Source organism: Mustela nivalis (genome assembly GCF_964662115.1).
Source record: "Mustela nivalis genome assembly, chromosome: 8".
Lineage (NCBI taxonomy): Eukaryota > Metazoa > Chordata > Mammalia > Carnivora > Mustelidae > Mustela > Mustela nivalis.
In genome coordinates this window covers 28,917,660-28,935,199 of record NC_139027.1, presented here as the reverse complement: position 1 = coordinate 28,935,199, position 17,540 = coordinate 28,917,660, and the positions used below count along the sequence as shown (strand labels likewise).

The 17,540-nt window shown below is 42.5% G+C and overlaps 1 protein-coding gene across 16 annotated transcripts in view; it reads left to right on the top strand.

The window, feature by feature from the left end:
- LTBP1 (latent transforming growth factor beta binding protein 1) overlaps positions 1-17,540 on the top strand; it is a 401,809-nt gene that overhangs the window by 220,824 nt on the left and 163,445 nt on the right. For all 16 annotated transcript variants that reach the window (XM_082745539.1, XM_082745535.1, XM_082745542.1 and 13 more), the window contains 2 exons: positions 10,199-10,301; positions 14,904-14,975. In XM_082745539.1, the coding sequence (XP_082601665.1) occupies positions 10,199-10,301; positions 14,904-14,975 (175 nt within the window). The remainder of the gene's footprint in view (positions 1-10,198; positions 10,302-14,903; positions 14,976-17,540) is intronic.

Below are 17,540 nucleotides of genomic sequence, written 5' to 3'. Positions count from 1 at the left end.
GAGGGTATAGCTTCTGTTTGCCAGAAAAGCTCCAGTTTTCTGCCAGAACATTGGAATGAGATTTTTCTAGCTCTGGGTGGAGATGAACATCTCAACGGCACAGGTGGAAGAATTTACAGGAGACCCGTGCAGTGGAGGGTGATAAATCATAATGTGATTTTCTATGGGTCACAGTTCACAATATGCAAAATCCACATCTCCATGACTCTTGAATGATTTCTGATACTTTGCCTCTTGATAATCATAATGTAATTTACTATAATTACTATAATCTAGAAAATAGCTGTTTTAAGAGCCGAGACTATTTTCAGGAAGACAGAGCTGCGTTTTTTTTTTTTTTGTTGTTGTTGTCGTTGTTGTTTTTTGGTGAGTACTGGCTCTCAGGAAAGGGATGAGCATGAAGTTTGGTCAAGAAGAGGAGACCAGGGGCACCTGGGTGGCTCAGTGGGTTAAGCCTCTACCTTCAGCTCAGGCCATGATCCCAGATCCTGGGATGGAGCCCCGAATCAGGCTCTCTGCTCAGCGGGGGGCCTGCTTCCCCTTCCCCCTCTGCCTGCCTCTCTGTCTACTTGTGATCTCTCTCTCTCTGTGTCAATAAATAAATAAAATCTTAAAAGAAGAAGAAGAAGAGGAGACTCATTCTGATCATCACTGATCACCCTTATCTCGGTCAGGTCATGTCGTTAGGACTGGTGAACACGCGGCCTCAGAGAATGTTCTGCATCAATTTGGTAGGCACGGGACATTTAAGGAACACTGACCTTCGTAGGATTTCCCTGATATGGCAGACCATGCCACTCATAGCTGCCTGGTTATTCTCTACTTCTGCACTGGAGCCTTTATAAAATCATAGAATGTAGGCACATTGTTGAGTATGAGCAGTTATTCTATACTTAAAAGTTTATTAATGAGGAAGCTGAAGTCCAGAGAAGTGAATTCGTTTATTTCACATCTGGTATTGACTTTGTGGCTGGTGAGGACTAGAACTGAGGCTTTGTGGTTCCTACTCTGGTGTTCTTTGTACTAGTCCTTCCTGGCTCTTAGGCCATTTCTTTTGGACACGGTATATTCATAAGAAACCATTGCTATCTGTATGAATTGGCTCGGGCTACCATAACAAAATTCCATAGTCTGGGTAGCTTACACAACCAAAACTTACTCTTACAGTTGGGGAGATTGGAAGTCTGAGATCGTGATGCTCACAGATCCGGTTCCTGGTGGGGCTCTTTTCCTGGTGTCCAGACACCCACCTTCTTGATGTGCTCACATGATAGTGAGAGAGGGAATCTGTGCTCTGGTCTTTATTCCCCTCCTAATAAGGGCACTAATCCCATCATGACAGCTCTACTCTCATGACTTCATCTAAACCTAATTACTTCCCCTACAGAGAACCAAGCGGGGGTTGATAGAGGGAAGGTGCACAGGGGATGGTCTCAGTGGGTGATGGACATTAAGGAGGGCACTAAATACCACTTTTGCTGAGCACTGGGTGTTAGATGTAAGTGATGACTCACTAAATTCTACTCCTGAAACCAATATTCCACGGTATGTTAACCAACTAGAATTTAAATAAAACTTTAAAAAAATTTTAATTACAAATGAATAAATGAATTAGGCATAGTAAGAGATTAACCACAACAATAATAAAGTAGAGCAATTATAATAATACACTATAATAGAAGTTATGAGAGTGTGGAAAAAAGTAAAAATAAATCTCATTACTTCCCAAATTTCCTCACCTGCCCATGTCATCACATTAGAGCGTGGGGCTTCAACATGGGGATCTGGGGGATGAGGCACATATTTAGTCTATAACACTAGCTGAACTTAGAAGGACAGATAGATTTTCTGGGACCTATTTTCGTGAGTACAATGTTCTGCAGTGTGTTATGACTAAACCATGGGTGCTTGTGGGCAAGAGGTGCAGAGTGGGCTCTGCTATTTTGGTGTCATGGTCTTGATCTTCTGGCACCAAGACATGGTGGGTGACCGAAAGGATCTCAGTGTCCCCAAAATGAAATTTGCTGTTGGAACGTTGATAGTAACTGGTTGAATTATGGTGATTCAGTGACATCATGTTGTGTTTCTTGAGGAGAATTAAAATGAAGTCCATACAATTAGAAATCTTCCACAACATTTATTCTCTGAGCATTTATTGTTTTTTACTAGCCAGAAACAATAATAATCTGAAGTGTTTCACAAAAGAGCACTTTTGTGAAAACCTCAACATTTTTAGCAAAATTTATGTAATATCTTCTTTTTCTTTTTATATTTCTATATCTAAATTATTTTTATATCTCTTTTCTTGAGAAACTGAATCTGGGACATCACATACTGAAAATTGTTAAGTTAATTAGTCCTTTATTAAATCAACCCTGGTTTCTAGGCCCGGAGAAAGGGATCTAACATTGTGAACCTTGTGCATGCCGGCCATCTAACTGTCTCATAGGTAATGGCTCACTCCTCTTGAGAGCTCTGTGAAAATGGGCATTTTTAGTTATGTTTTATAGAGGAGGACATAGGCAGTGAGAGGCTGAGAGTTTTGTCCATGATAATAATACATGTGGTAACTGGTCAAGTCAACCAGCACCAGCCCTTTTGGGTCCAAGCTCAAAAGCTCTACTCTTGGGGCACCTGGGTAGCTCAGTGGGTTAAGCCTCTGCCTTTGGCTCAGATCATGATCTCAGGGTCCTGGGATAGAGTCCCACTTAGGGTTCTCTGCTTGGCAGGGAGACTGCTTTCTCCTCTCTCTGTCTCCGCCTGCCTCTCTGTCTACTAGTGATCTCTCTCTGTCAAATAAATAAATGAAATCTTAAAAAAAAAAAAAAAGCTGTTCTCATACCATTCACTCTGCTACAGTCATCTTTACACTACTTCTCACTTGGTCCACAGGGACTGTGATTGTGTGAAAAGGTCAATTTCATCTTCAGAGAGGACCAGTTCTAATGGGCATGTAGATGCCTGGGTGTGTGTTTGGTGGGAGATAGCATTTGTTGTGGAAAGAGCTCATTTTGTGCTGAACTTAAAAACCCCCTTGTGGGACACCTGGGTGACTCAGTCAGTTAAGTGTCTGCCTTCACCTCAAGTCATGATCCTGGAGTCCCAGGATCGAGCCCCACTTCAGGCTCCCAGCTCAGCTTGAAGGGAGGCCCCTCCCCCCGCTTATGCTCTCTCTCTCATGGATAAATAAAATCTTAAAAACAAAAAAACAAACCTTCCCTTGTGCTCTTTCCTGGAGGAGAAGTATTGCTAATGGGCCTTTAATAATTATCCAATTTTGTTTTTTGGGGGTCCTCTGATAACTGTTCTTGTTGACTTTAGATATAATTTATTTCTCTCCCCACCACCCCCCATCAATAATATACTATATGTTGATCATTTCTTTTTTACTCTTGAGGGGGAATTTCAGATGTAGAAAACTATACTTAAATAAAAATAATTTTTTCCTCTTTTGCCTCCTCTTTTTTTTTTTTTAAAGATTTTACTTATTAGAGAGAGAGAGAGAGAGATCACAAGCAGGCCGAGAGGTAGGCAGAGAGAGAGAGGGGGAAGCAGGTTCCCTGCTGAGCAGAGAGCCTGATGCGGGGCTCGATCCCAGGACCCCGGGATCATGACCCAAGCTAAAGGCAGAGGCTTAACCCACTGAGCCACCTAGACTCCCCTCTCCCCCTCTTTATCAATATTTCTGTGTTTGTCATCACTTCAAAGATGCTATATATTCACTGGAAGCAGTCCACATCTTCTTACTTTGGGGAAGGGAACGATCTCCTGATTAATTTTGGTACCTAACCACAAACTGAATCCCAAATTTGGAAAATTCTCCATGGCTCAGCTCTATCTCATCCTCTGACTTTCCCCACCCACTCCCTCCGTTCCTCCGTCTTTGGCCTGCCTTCCTCTGCCCTTCCCTCCCACCCACCTGCCCCTGGGTCCTCTCCCAGTCGGTGGTCAGTCCTGGGCTCAGCCAGAGCTGCTCCATCTCTTTGGAATCTGTCCCTCCAGCCCAGCGGTTGAGTCACTGCCTTGCTTCAGCTCTTGCCTAAATACAGTCCTGCGTACTCTTGCAAGGGTTGCAGTGAGTCAGCCTTCTCTGTTCTTTCATGTTTTACTTTAGTGCATATAAAAAATCTGTATCACTTTAACATTTTAAGATGTTATTTGTTTTTTTGGCTCCAGTGCCTTTTTCTCTTTGGGAAAACATTCTTTATTTAAACTCAGTAATTTATGCTTCATTGTAGCATGGTTCCTGATTGCAAAGTAAAACAAGTTCTGTACGTGTGATAATAGATAATTCCAAGAGTATTTTCAGATTGTTGTGTTTTTTTTTTTTTAAAGATTTTATTTATTTATTTATTTGGCAGAGGAGAGGTCACAAGTAGACAGAGGGGCAGGCAGAGAGAGAGGGGGAAGCAGGCTCCCTGCTGAGCAGAGAGCCCAATGTGGGGCTCGATCCCAGGACCCTGAGATCATGACCTGAGCTGAAGGTAGAGGATTAACCCACTGAGCCACCCAGGCGCCCCAAGATTGTCATTTTTAAGTGTCTTAAATAGGAAAGCTAAATAGTAGGTCTTTGACATGGTGGCCATCTCCATTGAGTGGCCCTTTTACTAGTGGAATAATCTAAATTTTTTTATTTTTTTATTTTTTTGTTTATTTATTTAATAGAGATCACAAGTAGGCAGAGAGGCAGGCAGAGGCGGGAGAGGGAAGCAGGCTCCCTACTGAGCAGAGAGCCCGATGCGGGGCTCAATCCCAGGACCCTGAGATCATGACCCGAGCCAAAGGCAGAGGCTTTAACTCACTATTTTTTTTTAAAGATTTTATTTATTTATTTATTCAACAGAGAAAGACACAGTGAGAGAGGGAACTCAAGCAGAGGGAGTGGGAGAGGGAGAAACAGGCTCCACACCGAACAGGGAACTGAATGCGGGGCTCGTTCCCAGGACCCCGGGATCATAACCCAAGCCAAAGGCAGCTGCCTAATGACTGAGACACCCAGGCGCCCCATCTGAACTGTTTTAATGATTGTATGCTAGGATGCTAACAGATGGCCAGCTCTTGAACATTTTATAGGTTGTACTGAACACAGGACACCAGCTGAGAGGGCAGCCAGGGATTCAGCCCATGCTCTGTTTACTGAATGCTGTGTCCTGAGGCAGAACACATCTTAAGGGTCACTTTCTCCCAGTCCCTGCACAGGGGCTACAGGGATAGGGCAGCCCTTCTCATACCCACATCATTTACTCTCACCACAATCTTTGGCTGTTGGGATTCTTGTCCCATTGTCCCATTATTAGCCCAGAGAGGCTGGACAGTCTGGTGAACATCTCACTGCTCATGAGAGGGAGTTGGGATCCAGATCCAGGTTTACTAATTCTAATCCAGCACCGTCGTCTTCTACCCACTATGGGATCTTCCTTCCCCAGAACCTGGCACAACACAGTAAGCACTCTCAGAATGAGGATACTGTAGGTGCTAGTGATTCTAAGGCATGAAAATTAAATCTTACGAAGCCATGCTCCAATATTTATCACAACCTCCTCAAATTACCATTCATCTCTGAAGCATCTCCAGTGGTGAGTTTTTAATTGACAAAAATGACAGCCCTTCGTTGCCAAATGGTAAGTTTTGAACTATCAAGCCTGCTCGGGTGTTTATAGGGAGATCTGAAAAACCTACAATCATAGCTTAACTTCAAATCTCAAGAAAACGCCATCCCTTGGTAGCACCTCAAACCTGAGGTTGGAATCTGAAGTTTTCTCAATCAGGCCAAGATTTAGAAAAGTACATTATTCCACAATCTGTTTATTCTTTTTTTTTTAAAATAGATTTTATTTATTTATTTGAGAGAGAGAGAGTATGAGAAGGGCGAGGGAGAAGCAGACTCCCCGCCAAGCAGGGAGCCCGACACGGGACCCAATCCCGGGACTCCAGGACCATGAACCGAGGCGAAGGCAGTCGCTCAACCAACCGAGCCACCCAGGCGCCCCACAATCTGTTTATTTTTAACTGCTTTAAAAAATGTAAGGTTTTTGCGCCATCGCGTGTGATAATTTTGCGTTGTAAAAGGTAAAACGTGGCTATTCATGGAGCAGTTGTAACAGTTCTTGAGTAGTTTTACCTTCTGAGGCGGAGTGCTGACCCAGAAGGGAGGAAAGGTCGCTGAATTATTTTCTTGCACTCAGTCTTCTAAGAATCATGGCCAGCGCCCTGGTGAATTGGGGCTGGGAGTAGCTCTGTTTCTTTTTCTCTTTTCTGTGTAGTTTACGTAAGTCCTGTAGGAGGAAGCTTAGTCTGGGGTGAGCATCTCTGGAGAGACTGATGTGAGGAAGGAAGTGAGCCTTGAAAAAAGATGGTTAGGAATGTATCTACCCGGATACAGTCTTGAACGCAGTTGTGAGAGCATCAGAAGTTCTTGAGGTTGTCTGCGGCGTCTAGTAGTTTGCCTTCTATAAATCAAGTAATGTGACCTATCAGTAGGTATTGAACACAGAACCCCTGATGTGGCAAAAACCATAGAAGTTACTTACTTCATGTCCTGGACATTCCTGTCAGGTGGTCCCCCAGCTTCCGCTCCCAGGGAAGCTGTCATCGTCTTCCATCGCTGAGGACTGTTCACTGTGGTAAAGGTTTCCTGCTGGATGACATAAATCCTCTCTTCTTGTGATCTGTGGCCTTTAGTCCTGCTCGTCTCTTCATCCCACACCTGGCTTTGGGCCACAAGCTTGTTCAGCGTATCTGAACTCTGCCATCCTGGTCACACCCGGTCTTGCCTCTCCTTTCTTCACTTAACGCTCACAGGACCTGGTTCTCAGAACCAGCCCCGTTCTGCTTGCTGCTTTAGGGGGGTCATGCCATTGCCCAACTCTAGCAGGGACGTGTGGAGTGACAGTGTCCCCGGTGTACGGCTGGACGGTGGGTGAGCTTTTCGAGGAGCTCCAGGACAATGCTTATTTGACGGGATAGATTTTTTTTTTTTTTTCCTGGCTTGAGATACCTAAATATTGGTTGTAAATTTTTTAGCCTATTTCTTCTGGGTTACTTATATGTAAGATATGCCTTGAAATGAGAGATAGGCTTTCTCTAAAGATGTGGTGAATGAGACACCGAGGAGAAATTCTATTTGTGTTTTTCACTTGTCAAAAATCACCTCAATGTGAGCATAAAAATGCAGTTAGGCAGAACCAGCGTTGGGTCCTTGTGATGGCGTCTCATGAAGAAGCAGAATGCGCTACTCAGGGAGAAGGGCATTCTGAATGCTAATTCCTCCTATTCTTTGTGAGTCTCTCCAGTGTGACCTTCAGTGTAGAGGAGAAAAGCTCCTCTTCCACTTTCTTTTTCCTCTGGCCACTTCTTACGTCCAAGTAAGACTTCATGGTGGTAGGTGTAGTCTCTTGTGTGAGAGCCCACATTAGCCCACATTAGATCTCTCGGGCCTTTTCTGGCTCACAGGGGAGCTTCTTCATGATTAACTACCTCAAAGGGCATGTGTGAGACTTTGTGCCTTGTCAGAAGCCCGACTTCATCCCTTGCAGCCTGTTATTATCTTGCGCAAGCCCAATTTTGAGAACACACAGTTTCGTGGTACCACCTACACCGTCATTTATTTAATCGATTTGGTTGGTTTGTGCTGCTCTTGGCCTTGGACCTGCAAAAACAAAGCCATGGGATAAAGCAGCCTGAATCCTGTAATGAAAACCTTGTACCTTTTCTGAGGCCTGGTAGAGAGAGATGATTTATTCTTACCCTACCAAATAAAACATTCTAGGAATCTGAGGTGAAAATTGGATTTTAACTGCTACTAAAATTTTGAGCGTATAAAATCAGCAAGTGTTGAAAGTTTTGCTTGATGAAGAGAAGGACCCGTGGAATCTGGTACAAGAATGATCTACATCTGAGGTACACTGGTGTCTTGATAAAACTGGAAATAAGCAGGAGGCACCTTGGCAGCTGGATGCAGCGGTGGGGACAGACCTCTGTGTTCTCAGCATCATCACTGGTTTTGAGTCTTGGGCCTGTAGCACAGGCCCCTCTTCCTTCTTCCTGCTTCCTCGTTCAGATGTGAGCCTTCTGTGACTGAGCCAAAGGAGTCTGGGGAATGACCTGAATCCAGCCACTGTATGCTTTTCTTCTGTCAGGGCTCATTTCTTGGGGTGTTCACTTTCCTCCCTGTCTCCCTGCCCTTCTCCCCCAAACCCTCCTCACTTACTGCTTCGAGAACACACGGCATCCTGTCAGAATCATTGAAAACCACGAAAACCTAAGGACTTCAGAACTAGGATGGAACTAAACCTTCATTAACGGTGCCAGGGCTTCCTTGACTTTGTTTTACAATTTCGAACCGGCGGGCACTTAGAGCCTCTGTCGTCAGAATGCTGTCTGCCCGGGCCTGGAGGCCTGCCAGGTGCCTGCTGTCCCCTGCCCAGACTCTCTGTCACCACGCTGCGCTCACTAGCCTGGGTGCGTTTGCTACCCTTCCCCGGTTCTCACAGAGCCACTCCTTGTCTGGATGGACCACAACTGGGTTGTTTCTTAGTTCCTTGGATTGTTGGTGCCTTCCTTCCTTCCTTCAGAATTTATGGAGCTTGTGTACTGCGTATTGGGATATAAAGATACGTAAGATCCATCTGCATTTAATTAAAAAGCATAGTGGAGGCGGTGGAGCTGTGTGGTGTGCCGGGGGGGGGGGGGAAGAGAAAGGAGGGGCTCACTGAAGCTGAGGAGACAGGAGGCTTCCTCCTGACAGCTTTTCAGAGCTGGAGTTCACAGGGTAAAGCTTTGCTGGGCCAAGGGAAAAGGAAGGGTATAAGGTATACGAGAGGACCGAGCCAGCTCTTGGAAAGACATTTGTTCGGAAAATCAAGCCTTTTAGTGTGCCCGAAGGCTGGGTGTAGAGAGGTGGAGGAGGGCAGAGGGAAAGTCATCTGCTCTGAGGCCGGGAAAGGAAGATCTTGTATATCATCCCAGGGAATTTGCAGTCCTCAGACTATGGGAGTCATGGAAGGTTTTTAGTCCGTAGAGTGATGTCCTCAGATTCATCTTTGGAAAGATGACCCGGGAAACTGTTGGGAGGACTTTTTTAGAGGTTGAGGCATAGGAAGGCAGAGTAGCCCCTCAGATGTGGGGTCTGGGCTTAGCCTACAGAGTATCGATGGAGAGCCATGTGGCCTTTCTTGTGCAAGTGACCTTAAGATGGGTACACAGAGTTGGTTCTTTTTGGCTAGGCCCTTCCTGACCTCATTGAGTTGGTCTGACTTCAGGCCCCTGCCTCTCAGCCTCTTAGGCCTTCTGTGATTTACCAGGAGAGGAGGTGGGTCTTTATATTTGACTACTGTAAGTCCCCTTCTTCTGCCTACTAGCCTTTGCTTAAACCTGCCAGCACCTTCCTAACTTGGCTGGCGTCCCCTTGGTCAGACCACTTGGCTGTCTGGAGCTTTCATCTGCCAAAAGCTGATCTGGCCAGTGATCATTTCTCCTACCATTCTCTCCTGTCCTGTTCCTGCCGAGGCCTTTGTGGTTATAGGAAGACCCAAAGCCTTCTGTAGATGGGACCTGGGCCACATTCTCAAGGTTGACACCCCTGCCCCACCTCCTTACAGCTCTGTTCCTGCAGCAGAGATTTTCCAGCAGACAGACTAAATTGTAAAAGTTTATGTTGTACTTTTGAGTTGAGACTCTTCTAAAGGGGGGAAAAAAAGGAGGGGGGCATTGGAAACGTATGTTTTATGAATTGCTCTGAGTAATGACAGATTTTTCTAAGACTCTTGAACTGCCAAGAAGCTCTTAAAAATAGGTTTGTGCCGGGCGTCTGGGTGGCTCAGTGGGTTAAAGGCTCTGCCTTTGGCTCAGGTCATGATCCCAGGATCCTGGGATCGAGCCCTGCATGGGGCTCTCTGCTTGGCAGGGAGCCTGCTTCCTCCTCTCTCTCTGCCTGCCTCTCTGCCTACTTGTGACCTGTCAAATCAATCAATCAATAAAATCTTTAAAAAAAAATAGGTTTGTTTGTTATTGTATTGATTCTGATCTGGTGTTTTGTTTCAAAGTTTGAGGGTTTTTTTTTTTTTTTTATCCTCCCCCCCACCAATTGTGTCGATAACAAGGGAACTGTTTTATAACGTGACTGGGAAGCACAGTGGGGCTCTGGGGCTGGGCATGGTGCACTCAATTAACCTTCATATTTCACATCTCATCACTGCAGTGTGGCAAGGCGCTCCCTGGTCTTTCAAAGCAGGAGGACTGCTGTGGAACTGTGGGTACCTCCTGGGGCTTTAACAAATGCCAGAAATGCCCCAAGAAGCCGTGTAAGTGACATTTCATCATTCCTTTGAATGTTAATGGAGCCTATCTGTTGCCTTACGATAACTGGTTTAACGGTGAGATAGCGTTGGACTCTCAAAGAACTCTTAACTGAATTCTGGAACATGGTGCTGTAATTTGCATTTCCAGAACCTTGCTGCAAGCCTGAGAAAGATTTCCTGTCGATTCCGTGGTTTACTTATTTTTACTTATTACTTATTACTTATTTTTATAAGTTACTATCAGTTATTACTTTATTTTTATCAGTTATTACTTATTATTACTTATTTTTAAAAAGTGTTTGAGGAGCTAAACTAGGCTCATTTTCCTCAGGTGAAGAAAAAGTAAGATGTCTTTAAAAATCATAAATGTTTCAAAAACTGATAAAAAGTTAGTGAAACTGTTATTTCTTAGGTTAAATACCTTAAATGGAATTTTTATTAATAGCCACAGTAGAAGTTTGTGTTAAGTTTTCAGATTTCACTAAATAAAAAGGTTAAAAATCACAAGGAAACAGTTCTTTCCCCTTCTCAGTCACCACTTTTTTTTTTTTTAATGATTTTCTTTTTTTCTTGAGGGGCAGAGAGACTGAGTGTGTATGCCCTTGTGCACACACATGCAGGGGGAAAGGCACAGGCAGAGGGAGATGGTAGAGGAGAGAGAAGCAGACTCCCCCCAGAGCATGGGGCTTGATCCCAGGACCCTGACATCATGACTTGTGCTGAAGTCAAGATTCAGACTCAGTTGACTGAGCCTCCCTGGCGCCCCAGTCACTGCTTTTTTATACCGTTCCAGTTCTCAGTGACTTGAATCTATATTGATACCACACATTTTGTTTAGTCTATAAATTCTGGTTTTTAGAACCTGTTGATTTGAGTAAATCCAGATTTGTGACTCTCTGTTACATTTTTTCCCAATTACAGTTAGTATTTTTAGGTTTGAATGTGGCATTAACTCCGGCTGATTCGTAAGAGGAATATTTTAGAAAAATAGAGGTAACCTGATTTTTTTTTTTTTGATATTTACTTATCACATTTTTCCCAAGAAAGCAAGGGATAGTTTTCTCAGTCATCTTCCTTTGCCTTATATAACTGACGATTTTTGTAGTAGGTTTTTACACTTCGTATTGTAAGGAATTTCTCATTTACTTCAGTTGGATAATTTTTATTTATTCTTCTTAAGCACCTGTTGATTTGATATTCTCAGTTGCCTTTCACACCTCTGTCCAATCCAGAATCTGCCGTCTCAGAATCACCACTCCACAGCTTTGTTTTATGTCCTACTGTTCTGCCGTCATAGTAACTTGTTGTCAATAATTGTCTCATTGCCTCTCATGTGGACCTCCTTGTCTCTCAAACTTATGTGTTTTTTTTTAATATGGAACCCTAAAATTACTAAGAAGGCAATTGAGAACTGCTTATTAAAGCATGTAATGCCTTAAATTTCATTTATTTTCTTGATAACTTTTCTTTTTTTTTTTTTTTTTTTTTTGAGGACTGATTTGTGAAAACACCCACCAAAGTTTCCCATAACTAGTGAATTCTTCATTTAGGGAGTCACATAAATAAAGACCTTCATTACTGAGAATGTCCCCTGTGGACTTCTATGCTGATTTAATAACGATTGGTAATGTGGATTTCCAGTAAATGGGTTGAGTGTGATAGCCCCTCCTCACTGAAAGATCCATGTGCCTAAAATTATTCTGGAAGCCTAAAATTATTCTGGAGAGATTTGATATGATTTAAAGAGTATGGACTTTGGAGCTCAGTAGACCTGAGTTTGACTCCCAACTTGGTCATTTGCTGTTAAGTTTTATGGCTCATGAAACAAGAGTCTGTATTTAAAATGTTGTAAAAGCTTTGATTTTTTTTTTTTTAATGGCATATCCCTCATTATACTGTGTAAGTTTGTCTGTAGAAATATTGTGGAGGGGGTAGTGTGTTTCCTGCTCTAGGTCTAAGGACTGCAGAAGCTAAAGTCCAATTCTTCCAACTTTATTCTGGGGCCAAGTTCATGTTCTCTAATACTTGTTCCATCTTTTTCCTTATCTTGTTTCTTTTTCTAATCCCTCCTTCTCTCTGTGTTTTTTGCTTAACTGCCTCCCTTTCCTCCATTTTCTGAATTCCAAAGTTGCAAGAGAGGGACAGAAGTTAGGGGTAAAGTGAATCCTAGATTCTTGTTGTTTCTTAATCCCTAACCTCTATTCTTGACCTTCTGTTGTTTTTAGGTAGAATTGTGTTTTCTTTAAAAAAAAAAAAAAAAAGAATTGTGTTGTCTGAGCGTAAATAAATTCATTGCTATAAATGGTTTTGTTAATTCTATATTTTAGTGCTAGTAATAATTTAAGCAGAATGTGAAAGTACAAAATTGCTATCACTTCTGACTAAATGCTGATGAAAATAAATTCATGTTGGCTCACGTAATATATAAAATTGAAGCGATGGATTTCATGTCAGGAAGGGCTGTGGATTATGACTGAAGTAAACTATTAACATCGTGACATTTACTTTGTTTGTGCTGTCCTAAGTGACTCACTCCCAAGAAACACACTCAGGGTCACATTCTTCCTGTGTCATTTAGAAACTTTCCTTTCCTTGGTTCATACTACTCTCTAAATCATATTCATTTTGGAAGAGAGCAGACTTTCCTTGGCTTTATATGCTATGGTTTTGTGTTCCATGCCCTTTTAAAAAAAAATTTTTCACTTAAAGTAGTTCAAACTTCAGTTTTCAAGTGGTTCTTATTTAATGTTTGAAGTTTTTGTTCAGCCACATACAGAAAGACCTTTCACTGTTGATCAGTTTTTACTGCAAAAACTTAATTTTAAATCTGCAAATGATTCCATTAGATAGTCTGTAATCTATTAAAAATGTACTTAGCGTGAACAAGTCACTGGTCCTTTAAAAGTTTTTAGACGAAAATTAACATCGAATCCTAAGCTGAGGAGGACCTGAAGAGATCGTCTGGTCTGGATCTCTGCCTTGAGGTGGATGACTGTTGGAACTTTCAAAACAAGATAGCCTCTCTTTTGCCTTTGAACAGTTCACGGACAGAGATCCCAATATCTCTGGAGGCACCCTGCTCCAGGGGGTTTCCATTCTGTGGAAGACGAGTTATGTGGCCAAAGAGCTTGAACATGTCACTTTCTTCCTCCTTATAACTCACTGTTCCAGGACTCCTCACTATAACGCTCTCCCAGAATTCAGAAGGATCTGAAGAGACAGGATGTATAGCAGAGAAAGGAAGTGAAGGAGGAGAGAGGGGGTGAGAATAAAGAGTGTGTGTTAGGGCCCAAATAATTTTATTTTCCAAAAGAAAAATTTCTTTTTATTTTGAATTTTCCCTCTTTACTCCTTGTTCAGGTCTTTTTAGTGGTCTCACCATCCACCCTATTTTGATTATTGCCCATTTTTTATTGCTCTTGGTCATCTTTTTTTTTTTTTTTTTAAGATTTTATTTATTTATTTGACAGACGGAGATCACAGAGAAGTAAGCAAGTGGAGAGAGAGGAGGAAGCAGGCTCCCCTCTGAGCAGCGAGCCCAATGTGAGGCTCCATCCCAGGACCCTGGGATCATGACCCGAGCCGAAGGCAGAGGCTTTAACCCACTGAGCCACTCAGGCGCCCTGCTCATGGTCTTCTTAATGGAAGAATATTTTATGGCAGAAAATAAGGGCATTTTTCATCTTGTGAGTGGTTTTGTCAGGCACGGTGGTGATCGTTTTGCATAAATTATATCTAAAAATCCACAAAAGCCCTGACCTGCTCAGTAGATGTGAATACTCGCATTGTATGGACTCACCATTTGAAACCCAGAAAGCTTGTCTCCTAAGGTCGCAGAGCTTGATAGGCAGAGCCAAGATTTGAACTCAGGTCTGCTTGGTCCCTGAAATTATCCTGTATCCAATATGCCACCAAGTCTCTTGAGTCTCACTTAAGGGTTTCAGAATCAGTGAATCCAGTTTTGTTGGTGATTGGTAATGTCAACATTGTATTGTTGGTGAAAATTCTGGGTGATGAACCATACCCATGATCACAGCAGCCCTTCTCATCCCCTGGCTTCTTCTCTTCATCTCCTGTTATTCTCAGGTTCCTAGTAGTAAGAATCCCTCATTACCAGAATATGTGAGCCAGTATTTAGGTGAGCATACCATTTATTTGTTGAAACTGGGACGCTTCTGAGAGTGAAATGGAGTGCTATTATTAATGAACTTCGCTAAAACAGTTGTCTTAACCCAGGCCTGTCCCAAGCAGGCCAGGATGTATGTTCAGCTTATAAGAAAATTAAAATGCCTGTAGCAGATCACTGGGGAGGAATAGATCCTTTGTAATGTAAATAATCACTAATTTTAAGAAAATATAGTCTTATGATTCTTTGGATTAATATAATCAAGATTTGCTGACAATTACTTGGGACTATATCTGTTGCAGACGAGGAAGTATACTGAAAAACAGGGGTAACGTGAAAGAAATGGCTATATATTGAGTTGGGTATCTTAGAAATGAGTAGGACAGACCACTGATGACTTCGGTGGCTTGGGTTATCACACTGGTACATTAGGACTGTAAGAACGTAAGTATGTAACAAAGAATTATGTCTTCTTACAGCTTATCATGGATATAACCAAATGATGGAATGTCTACAAGGTTACAAGCGGGTTAACAACACCTTTTGTCAAGGTAAGCTTAACTGAATTCATTGGTGTGGACCTCATTGTTTTGGATTTTGAGGAATCTTGAGTTGTTTTATCATGTTTTTGCTCATTAGCTCAGTATGCAAAGGTCATAGCGGTGACTACCTCCTCACTCAGTTTAGCTCTAAGGAAATAAAAGAGTTTTAGTGTATGGTTACTAGAATTAGTATTTAAACTTCATGGAACTTTTTATCCCCTTATATTAATTTGTGATGAAACTCACAGGAGATTAGATTCCATTACGGATCCCCTTGTGGTCTCCAGCTGCCTGTCCACGTGTGGGCAGATGCATATGTGCAGATGACTACACACATGTTCCTAGCAGTACTGCTTCCTTGCAGACACATGATTGGGTAGGAGAGTTCTTTTTTTCCCCCCTCATCAGAATATTGCTAGCCACCTTGAAGCATTGAGGTCTTAAATATCAGGATGAATGCACTCTTAGGCAAAGTTAAAGCTGTGTAGGTAAATATGAAGTGTCCTGAGTACTTTGCTCAGTTTTTTCTGAACCATGTAGCAGAGTTGAGCAAGCAGAGGGATCCTCAGAGATCATTTAGCCTGGCCCAGCGTCTGTACCATATAGATGGAGATGTTCAAGCCCAGACTGGCTAAGAGGCTTTCATGAGTCTGGAATGGAGGTTAGAACTCAGACTGACTAATGCCTCATTTAGTACACAAAGATGATAGCAAATTTTATGTCACTTACTTTGTGAAATGTTCAATTAATGCTCTTAATTTCCCCTTACACATCTGGGATAAAGGTATTATTAGTAACTTGGAAGTATGTCTGTGTTGAAATAAAGAGCCTTTAAGAATCTTAGTGAACCCAGACCTGTGTCAGGAATACAGCACATGTTTTCTGACTTGTTGTCTGGGGCTCTGTATCCTTGACTGGTAAGTATTTGTAGGACAGAGTAAATTAAGGTAATGTTACAAAGTATGGATTAATTCCTACTAAAAGGGCTCGTTTCAGTGGACTATCTTAATTACCTGAGAATTTTCTCAAGTTGTTCCATATTGCATCTAACTTTTACGGTTTGTAGAGCTTTTTAGCAAACAAAGAATTTTCTTTTGAAATTCACAGAGGTGTACCATGTGTTTAAAAAAGTTTTGCCTTAAAATATGATAAGCCCTCATGTGAAAGAGTATTGGGAAAGTTAGATTTAACTGCTCAAGACACTTACTGGAAAACCTCTGTAAACCTTAGTAATGGGAATAATGGATTAATCAATATTACCTAGGAATCTGTAGAATTTAAGACATCCTCAAAAGATTCTGTGAAAAGAGGGAAGATTGAATTAAATGGATGGGAGAAGGAATATGTCAAATGAATATATGTTCTACAGTGTAAATGAAGTGACTGCTTCACAGATTTGGATACAAATCTATATGACAAGCCCTAGCCCATTTTTAGAATGTGTTAGTAGAAGCAGAATGAGCTTGGAAGTAACAGTCTTGTCCTCTACCATTCAGACTGCATTTGAGGTTTGGGTGTTTGGTGTTCATTGTCTCTTGGCTGATAAGGACAACAAAGCTTGCTAAGGGCCTGGAAACCTGAGGGTGTTTAGCCCTGGAGAAGTGCAGACTGAAGAGACATGTAGCCAACTGCCGTACAAACCAGCCTTTAAATGTTTGATTAACTGTCCTACAAAACGAGTCTCTGATGAGTTCCTTCAAAAAACCAGTCCAGGGGCACCTGGGTGGCTCAGTGGGTTAAGCCTCTGCCTTCGGCTCAGATTATGATCTCAGGGTCCTGGGATCAAGAACTGCATTGGGCTCTCTGCTCAGCAGGGAGCCTGCTTCCTCTCTGCCTGCCTCTCTGCCTACTTGTGATCTCTCTCTCTCTGTCAAATAAGTAAATAAAATCTTAAAAAAAAAAAAAAAAACCAGTCCCTAGGATGGAGTTGAAAGGAAGCATATTTATAACTACAAGCAAACTTTTTGTGTGGACTAGCATTCACCAGCACTGAAATGCCTTTGGAAGTGCTGAACTTCCTGCATGTGGAGATGATCCAGCAGACCCTTATTACAGCTAGCCAGGGACGTGTCTCTCCTGGGCAGAGCGTGAGTTTGTGTGACTTTGTAGGTACATTCCAGTTGTCTGATGCTCTCGGTGTTCTGTTGGCTGTGGATGAGAAGAAAGAAATGACATCTCGGTCTGTCCCCCAGATTTTAACCCCTAGACAGGAAGTTTCCCCAAGTGTGCCCTGTGATGAGGTGTACCCGCCCGCTCCTTAGACTGTAAACAGACGAGGATCCCTACTTATCCTTCTCCATTATAAACCCGTGTGCCTCAATGGCAGACATTCTCCAGAATGTCACCTTTTCCCAACCGCAAATGATAAAGAGTATACATGTTTTTGTGGTTGCGATGGGATGGGGTATGGGATATGGACGTTATGAATCCCAATTAAAACTGAGACACAGAGAGAGTAAGTAACTTTACCAAGATCACACAGATAATAAGAGGCCCGACCAGGCTTGAACTTCTAAACCACATCCTTTTCCGTGTGCCGCATGACCTCGTTTACTGATTTTATATGTATCTGGA